Source organism: Podarcis melisellensis (genome assembly GCF_964234715.1).
Source record: "Podarcis melisellensis genome assembly, chromosome: 14".
NCBI lineage: Eukaryota > Metazoa > Chordata > Lepidosauria > Squamata > Lacertidae > Podarcis > Podarcis melisellensis.
Window position 1 is genome coordinate 25,348,932 of NC_138546.1, and position 8,730 is coordinate 25,357,661.

The 8,730-nt window shown below is 53.9% G+C and overlaps 1 protein-coding gene across 1 annotated transcript; it reads left to right on the forward strand.

Annotated features, from left to right (window-relative positions):
* The first annotated feature begins 330 nt into the window (after positions 1 to 330).
* Positions 331 to 8,588, forward strand: IDH2 (isocitrate dehydrogenase (NADP(+)) 2). Its single transcript, XM_081888170.1, has 11 exons — positions 331 to 562; positions 2,131 to 2,222; positions 3,047 to 3,212; positions 3,609 to 3,769; positions 5,046 to 5,189; positions 5,369 to 5,505; positions 5,734 to 5,885; positions 6,654 to 6,766; positions 7,345 to 7,442; positions 7,926 to 8,018; positions 8,147 to 8,588. The coding sequence occupies exons 1-11, from the start codon at positions 448 to 450 to the stop codon at positions 8,229 to 8,231; spliced, it is 1,356 nt and encodes a 451-aa protein (XP_081744296.1). The 5' UTR covers positions 331 to 447; the 3' UTR covers positions 8,232 to 8,588.
* Positions 8,589 to 8,730: the final 142 nt, after the last annotated feature.

Genomic DNA, 8,730 nt, shown 5'->3' on the forward strand with positions numbered 1-8,730 from the left:
AGCTACTGTTACCCAAGCACAAGGCGAAGCAGTGGGGAGTGAGCTGGGTAGCCCTCCGTGCTGGGCGTCTAGGGCATCCCGCCGCCCAGCGCCCCCGCGAAGGCCACATTTGTAACGCGGGGCGGGGGGGGGCAACAAAGGCAGTGGAGATGCTGTCGCCCAAGGGAGGGCAAGAGCGTGGCACTCACGGGAGCCAAAGGGGCAGGAAAAGAACAATGGCTGCTGCCGCTGCGTGTCCATTTCCCGGGTGGCCCGCTTTGGACCTCGGCGCCCCGCCCCGACGGGGAGGTTCCCAAAGCGCGGGGACTTAGGGGGCAGGGCAGGCGGGCGGCCGCTCCATCTGCTCCGCCTGGCGCGCCTCGGCTGCTCGGCTTCTCCTCTTTGCCGCCGCCGCCGCCACTGCCGCCGGCACGTCCTCCATTTCCTCTTCCTCCGTCCGCCGCCACGATGGCCCACTACCTCCGCGCTGTTGCTCCGGCCGTCGCCTCGGCCGCTTTGGGCCGCTCTCCTGCCGCGCTGCTCCCTGTGCTGAGCGTCTCGCAGCGCCCGCCGCACCGGCACTGTGAGTGGCGGGGGGGGGGGAGCGGAGGAAAGAGGGAGGGGGGTTACAGCAGAGGGCCCCGGCGCTGCCCCCTCCCAAGGCCTGGCGACGGGAGCCACCTCTCTAGCCCCGGGGAAGCCGGCCAGGCGTTTGCCCCCTCCAAGATGCCCGGCGCCATGGCCGTGCCCTTGTGTGGCAGGGTCCTGGAGAGCCCCGGCCCCCCGTCCGCCGGTGACCTTGCGATGCCCCGCCGGGCCCCGCCGGCTGCCTTCCTCTGCGCCTGGTCTCGCTCGGCCCCGCCTGCCATGCTGGGCCTCCCCAGGGACTATATTTAGAGCCGCCTCGGGTGGAGCCGCTCCCGCTCAACTCCGGGGCTGGCCAAGGAGGCTTTGCCCGCCTCGGGGCACCGGGAGACTTGGAGGAGGAGAGCAGATTGTCTCTCCTGGGAGACCTGCAGCTGGGGGACGCGAGGCCCACATGCCAGCCCCTCTTTTGCCCCGTCTCGAAAGTAGCCCGGGTGGGAAGGGGTTGGCGGGTAGAAGGCTTGCCAGCTTGGCGGGATCCTGTTGCATGGAGCAGAAACTGGCACAGTGCACAGCTGGCCTAGAGGGGGCATTAAGACCCTGTCTGCATATACGTGCTTGACTCATTGAGGCTGTGCCAGGCCTGGGAATGTAGGCCGGCAGTTGCTTTGCTTCTGTGTCGCCATGGAAGTCCTCCCCCCCCACCCGCAGCCCCCCCATGCACACCCTAAGGCTAAGCCCCTGAGGAGGCCTCTTTCCAGCTTGACCAAAACTCCTTTTCCTTCCTCTGTGTGTGGATCTCGAACAGAGGATTTGGCTGCCCCCTGCCCTGCCATTCCTGCTTTGAACAGCTAGCAGCTGGCTCCAGGACCTGTTGGAGAGCCGTGCCAGCCAGCTCGCTCTCCGAGGGGCAGGGAGGAAGCCGCAGAGGGAGGGTGTGCCTGCTGCTCCCCTGCTGTCCTCTGAGGGTGACCTTGTCCCTTGACCAGCTGGCTGGAGCAGTGGAGTTGCAGGTCCAGTCTGTGGAAAAGGGGCTGCGGGCAGATCCCCAGCGGAGGAGCCTCACCCCAGGCGAATGTGCTTGGATTATGGCTTGTGAAAGTCAGCAGGGCTTTGGGCTCAGCTGGGATTAGTTAGAGAGTCACTGGGCAGCAGTTAATTCACTTTCTCTCCTGCCAGGGTCAATCACAGGGTAGACACAGCAGGCACCTTGGCTTGACTGCTTTAGCTCCACTCTGTGTTGTGCCTATTCGCAGTAGAGCTGGGGAAATATTTCAGATTCTTAAGAAGCACCGGCGTCAGTTGCTGTTTACATACACGAAGGGGGAAAGGCTTGCAGGAGAAGCGCAGGCAGCTTCCACAAGGGAGGCAGTTTATCAGTCTCTAGACCCCAACAAGGATTTGTTTTGAGAGTGGTGTGCTGGGATAGAGACACACGCCAAGGCCCTGGGATTTTTCTTCCAGTGGTTCTAGCAGCTGCACCCTGCCACAGCCCACATCACACAATTGTTTGGGTGCTGGAGGTTGTCTCTGGTGTCTCTTCAGCATTCTGACACTTCTCCACAGATGCTGACAAAAGGATCAAAGTTGCCAACCCTGTGGTGGAGATGGATGGTGACGAGATGACCCGGATCATCTGGGCCGGCATCAAGGAGAAGGTACCTGGAAGTTTTGGATCCGAGGGGCTGGGAATAAAGCAGCAAGGACCACGTGTTGATGTCCTGTACATTGGTAGCACAGTCATGTTTCTAAAATGCTCACAGTTTGTGGAAAGGTGAAGAAAGGGGCAATAGAAAGTTAGAGGACTGGAAGATGTTTCTTCCAGTAGGCTAAGGCGGTCTGGGCTTCTCAGCTTTGAAAAAGTTCCCAGGGGAAGTATGATAAGAGATTTATAACATTATGAATGATGTGGGGAGAGAGCCAGGGTTTTCTCCTTACAATTTTCAACATCCTTGGATATATCTTAGGTAAACCAGATGACATTTAACACAGCCGTATTCCACATACAGCAATGAATGAGTTATATAAAGTCAGGCATCCCCTGCCAATCTGGCGCCCTTCAGTTCTTTTGGACTACAGCTCCCTTAAGTCCCAGCAAACATGGCTGTATGATGATGGGGCTGATGGAAGCAGAGCTTTACTGGCTGAGACTGATGGGGGTTGTAGCCCAAAATATCTGGAAGGCACCAGGTTTGGAGGTGGGGAGGCTGGGGCAGGTTAGTGTCCCATTTCCCCACAGACCAAATGGAGCTTGGAGAAGACACCATCCTTGCAACAGGAGGGAAATTGTGTGAATAACATGTAATTATTATTAATTTTTTAAGTGCGCTTTTTGCATGCACGGGAAGGGTAGTGTGTGGAAGCTTCCTGGGGCACGTCTCTGATGGGCCTTCTGCACTTGCTCGGTGGTGTGTTGATCTCTACTGCGGGGTCTGCATCTACATACCTTTGTCCTCACTGCCTTCCTCCCATCCCGGCACAGCTGATCCTGCCCAACATAGATGTCCAGCTGAAGTACTTTGACTTGGGGCTGCCGAATCGGGACCAGACGGATGACCAGGTCACCATAGACTCTGCCCTGGCCACCCAGAAATACAGCGTGGCTGTCAAGTGTGCCACAATCACCCCCGATGAAGCCCGCGTGGAAGGTACATGGGAAATGCCCATGGTAGGGTTCAAGGAATCTGGCATGACCTGCGCTCCAGGTCCCCTCTCCCAAGAGGAAGTCACTCAGCCCAGATTGCAGCTCACTTTCTTGTGGGGAATGTTCCTCTTTTCTCTTGGGATGTCTGGAGTGGCTGGTGCTAAGGCAGTGGATTGGCAAGGAGCCATTAAACTACCTTGTTTGAGTCAGACTCTTGGTGTAGCAGGCTCCGCTGACTGGCAGCAGCTCTCCAGGGTTTCAGGCAACGGACCTGGAGATGGAGCCTGAGATTGAATCAGGTATCTTCTATGTGCAAAGCAGATGCACTCTGCTGAACTGCCACCATTGGTCTCTTGCTCTGCACCTAACTACCTCTTCTTCCCCTCCACACTTCCCCTAGAATTCAAGCTAAAGAAGATGTGGAGGAGCCCAAACGGCACCATCAGGAACATCCTGGGTGGGACAGTCTTCAGAGAACCAATCATCTGCAAGAACATTCCTCGCCTGGTCTCCGGCTGGACAAAGCCCATCGTCATTGGCAGGCATGCCCATGGTGATCAGGTGGGTTGGAAGGGAGAGTGGGTGGGTGGATGGGCAGCTGGATTGGGAACAAGGTGGGATGTACAACTAGGAGAGTAGAGCATTCTCTTCTCTACAAACCCTCTGGGATAGAGCAGGGCCAGTCAGTCTCTCTTACCCCTTGGCAATTGTGTTTTGAATATCTGTCTGGCTCCAATCTGCTCCCCACCTCGGACAGGCATGCACAAAGTCAGGAGTAGCAGGGGGAATGTTGTTGGAATCCTGCTGGCTGAGTCAGGATTAAGAACTTAATTCATTCCAGAGGTCCGTTCTTAACCTGAAACTGTTCTTAACCTGAGGTACCACTTTAGCTAATGGGGCCATCGCCACCGTGCGATTTCTGTTCTCAACCTGAGGTAAAGTTCTTAACCTGAGGTACTACTTCCGGGTTAGCGGAGTCTGTAACCTGAAGTGTTTGTAACCCAAGGTACCACTGTACTTGGTTTAAATACCTGTCCTAAATTCAAATGCTGTATAATCTTCTATAGGAATAGAATCAGAAGAGAAAAAACTAGAATTTTCTTATAGTAAATGCCCTGTTCTGCAGTGAAGTGAGGAGGACATTTGGAATCCTTTGGGGTTGGCTCCTCCCATCTTCAGACGGAGAGACCAGCTGCCTTGAACTTGACTCCTTCATGCTCTCTATAAAGCAGACTTTGCAAAAAATGTGCAGGGAACAAACAGGCCCATACTCAGACATTGGCAGCCTGGAAAGCCCTGCTGTGGGTGATGAGCATGGTATGGTGGAGGAAGGATGGATGGTCACTGTAAATGCCCAGCTACTGCCATAACTTCCTTTGGTTCAGTTTCCCTTGAACCTCCCAGGGGCAGGTCATAACTGGGGGCGGCAGGCATATTTGCCCCCAAATTCCTCCACCTTCACCCATGTGGTTAAAAAAGCTATGTCCCTCTCTAGGGTGTGTGGAGGTGGTGGGTGGCTGTAAGCAGAGAAGAATAAAAACCGAAATTAACTGGAAAAACCCAATCCCTTAGTGGGGGGCTCATGAAACAGGACCAGTCTAGAAGCTAGAAGTTCAGCTCAGATTGCCCCTGCCTCCTACAGGTGGTGGGGCAAACCCAAAGGATTCCAGAGGCTCCCCCCTTGCTCTTCTACAGGACAGTACTGTGGATCCTAGCTACAGAATACATTGGGAGGGAGCAGGCCCCAGCATGGGGCTAATTAGGGGGTTTGATGTGGGGGCATTGAGACACTTTGATACTGTTGGGCTCTCCTAACATGTGGGTTTCTGCTTTCCAGTATAGAGCCACAGATTTCGTTGTGGACAAGTCTGGGACGTTTAAGATGGTCTTCACTCCCAAGGATGGCAGCGGAGTCAAGGAGTGGGAGGTGTACAACTTCCCCGGCGGAGGTGTCGGCATGGGCATGTACAATACAGATGAGGTGAGGGCAACGCCAGCTAGACCCCTGCATTAGTTGCTTCCTGGGTCCCCTCCATGGCGTGAGGCTGGCTGCTGCATCCTGGGGACCTGCTGCTCCCCTTTTGAATAGCAGGGTGGCAGCTCCTGCAGGCTGCTGCTTCTGGGTCACGTCCCACTGAGGGCCCTGTCTTCCTTTTGCAGTCCATCTCGGGCTTTGCCCACAGCTGCTTCCAGTATGCCATCCAAAAGAAGTGGCCCCTTTACATGAGCACAAAGAACACCATCCTCAAGGCCTACGATGGGCGGTTCAAGGACACCTTCCAGGAGATCTTTGAAAAGTGAGCCCTTCTGACCCCCCTCTTGGCTTAAGCCAGGAAGCTGTGGGTGGGAGTTGCTTTCTCCCACCTTCCCCAAAACCCAGCATTTCCTGCTGAGATCCTAAGTGCCAGAGGTGAGATCCTAAGTGCCAGAGCACCTCCCTGTTGGGATGGGTTGGAGGTGCTGTGTGAGGAGGATTAGAGGGTTGATGCTGCATGAATAAGTAACCTCTTGTTCTCCACTGCCAGGCACTACAAGACTGATTTTGACAAGCTCAAGATCTGGTACGAGCACCGTCTCATTGACGACATGGTGGCCCAGGTGATAAAATCCGCAGGTGGCTTTGTTTGGGCGTGCAAGAACTACGATGGAGATGTCCAGTCTGACATCTTGGCCCAAGGTGCGGCGCTGGGCAGGGGAGAGGGCAGCTGTGAAAGGCTGCAAGTGGTGTGTGTGCTTGCAACTTGGAGGGGGAAAGAGTTTGCTCTATTCTTACAATAGAACCGCAGAACATGGCTTCCTGTGTGACCAGGGCACTTCAGGGGGCTAGACCCTCCCATGTAGGGAGCTGCCACTGGTTCATCTTAACTGGCAGCACCTCACCAGGAGCCTTTCCCAGCCCTCTCTGGAGATGGAAGCTGGGGTCTTGTATGCGCAAAGCACTCACTCTGCTACTGAGCTATTGCCTTTCTCCAAGACTGAATAGCACTCAAAAGGGCAGGTTTCTGCTCTCGAGGGGGGAAGCAATGTTGCTGAGGTCTTCGTGAGATTGATGTTTCTCAGAAGGGAGACTGCACAAGGCAAGGCCAGACCATTTTACATGCCGCTTCCAGCCCTTCTGACTAGCATTTCAGGAGATGGGCTTTTCTCTCCCTGTGGCTGTTCTCCAGCTCTGCTGCAGTTGTCTGTTCTGCAGAGTGGGTTGGCAGATCAGATGCTCCGCTGATGGTGAAGCTAGAGAATTCAAATGTTTCTTCCTTCCTTGAGAGTCAGCTGAGCACTTGGCTTTAATCTGTTGATACAGAGTGCCAGGCACCCCATGCTCCAGAGGGGAGCACCTCATAGGCACAGGAACAAAGGGGCCCAGGGACCTCCCCTTCCCCACAGAGGAAGGTGTGGTAAGCTGCTGTTGCAGAGACAACCAACAGGAGTTTGGCTTTTCCCCTAGGGTTTGGCTCACTCGGCCTCATGACTTCCATCCTCGTCTGCCCAGATGGGAAGACCATCGAAGCGGAGGCAGCTCACGGCACTGTTACACGCCACTACCGCGAGCACCAGAAGGTGGGTCAACTGGGTGGCTGTGGAGGGAGCTCACCTGGCCCCTTCTTTAGGCATATTGTCTCACTCTTTTCTGTACCAGGTGAAGACCCTTTCAGCTTCCCAGGCTCTAAATAGCTTCACCCTTTTAATCTACTGAGTCTTAGATTTGCCATGTACTTTTAGTGAAGATGTGCTAGTTTGCTTGTTGCTGCTGAAAATATGCTGCTTATTATAGTTTTGCCATTTTATTTTAATGTTTTATTACTGTAAGCTGCCCAGTGAACACTGTGATTGGAGGATATAAATATGGCCAATAAAATAAATGAATGAAATAGACCAGTGGGAGGGATGTGAGCGCCCTCTTCTGGCCAACTTGCTGCATCTGCGTTCTCATCAGACTAGGGATAGGGAAACTGTAGTCCTCTAATGTTGCTTTAAGTCTCTTTAAGTATTGTCCATGCTAACTGAGACTGATGGGGTCCAATAGCCCATGGAGGGACACAGGTCTCCCCCTCTCTCTCAAGCTAAATGCTTGCTGGTCTGCTACCTCTAGCAGTGGCTGGCAATTAACTGTGCCTACCTGTTTTCCTCCCCTGCAGGGCAATCCTACCAGTACCAACCCTATTGCAAGCATATTTGCCTGGACAGGAGGCCTGAAGCACAGAGGCAAATTGGACAACAACGCTGACCTCATCAAGTAAGGGCCACTGCCCAGCAGCATGAAAAACAACATTGCCGTGGGAGAGCAAGTTGGCGGGGAGGGAATAGGGCTGCAATTATGTCAGGCTCACGACAGAGATTTTTGAAGTACAGGCATAAGAATGACCCAGATATTGTAATGGGAGAGTGCCCTGGGCCCCCCAGGGGAAAAGGGGGACCCTGAAGAAGGAAATGCAGGGCTCCTGGAAGGTGTTGTGAAAGACCTGCTTGAAGGTGAGCATCAAGCGTGTTGTTGGCACACTCCATATTGCATATCGCTGTATCTGCTAGTTGCTTCAACAAGTGATGCACAAATCAAATAACGGCAGTAGCACAGCAAGACTGAGAAAACAAACAAGCTTTGCTCCCTTCAAAACGAGAGTGAGGCTGGGCCTGGCCTGTCAGTCAGAGGCTGCAGGGAGATGTTGGGCCTTGCTGTTTTTCCTCCTGTGCTAGAGGCTGTTCTTTTTTCCATGGCCAGGTTTGGTGAGACTCTGGAGAAGGTCTGCATTGAGACGGTGGAGAGTGGTGCCATGACAAAGGATCTGGCTGGCTGCATTCATGGATTAAACAAGTGAGTATTCCTGGGCTGCTGCAGGGCTAGCCTGTGGCTCCTACCTTCTCTCTCATGAGTTGAGGAAGCACAACTTGCCACCGGCTTGGGCTTCTCATACTCCCCCACCCCATCTTCTGCATTTTCAGTGTGAAGCTCAACGAGCATTATTTGAACACCACCGACTTCCTGGAAGCTATCAAGAACAACCTGAACAAAGCTTTGGGCAAATAGGAGGAGCTGGAGGGGGCGCTGGAACGTGCTGGTAGTGGGTGGAGGAGGGCACAGCATAGCATGGAGGCACATGGTGAAGGGAAGGGGATTGCCTCATTTTTAACAGAACAAATTATGGCTGTTTGTACTGTCAACCAGAGACATTTTTGTAACCTGGTTGTTTTTTTAAAACCTTTTTAGCCGCCCTATTTGGGCTCCAATAACATGTCCCACCTGCTGCTACTGCTGGCTTGGGGGAAGGTCTCAGTGCTGGACCCCCCACCCCCTGCCAGGCGGTCATAATGGTTTGTGCTGTAATTTATGTACTGTGGTTTGGGCCTCATGGTGCCAAATAGAGCTATTAAATTATAGCTTTTACACATGGCTTGTTGTTTTTATTGCTTCCCAGTGTCGACTGTCTGTTATGGTGACTCTTTTCTGGGGAAAGACAAGTCTCAGCCCCCCTTGAACCTCTCCCCCCACACACCTTGTCTTTTGCTTCAGCACCAACCCACCTGGC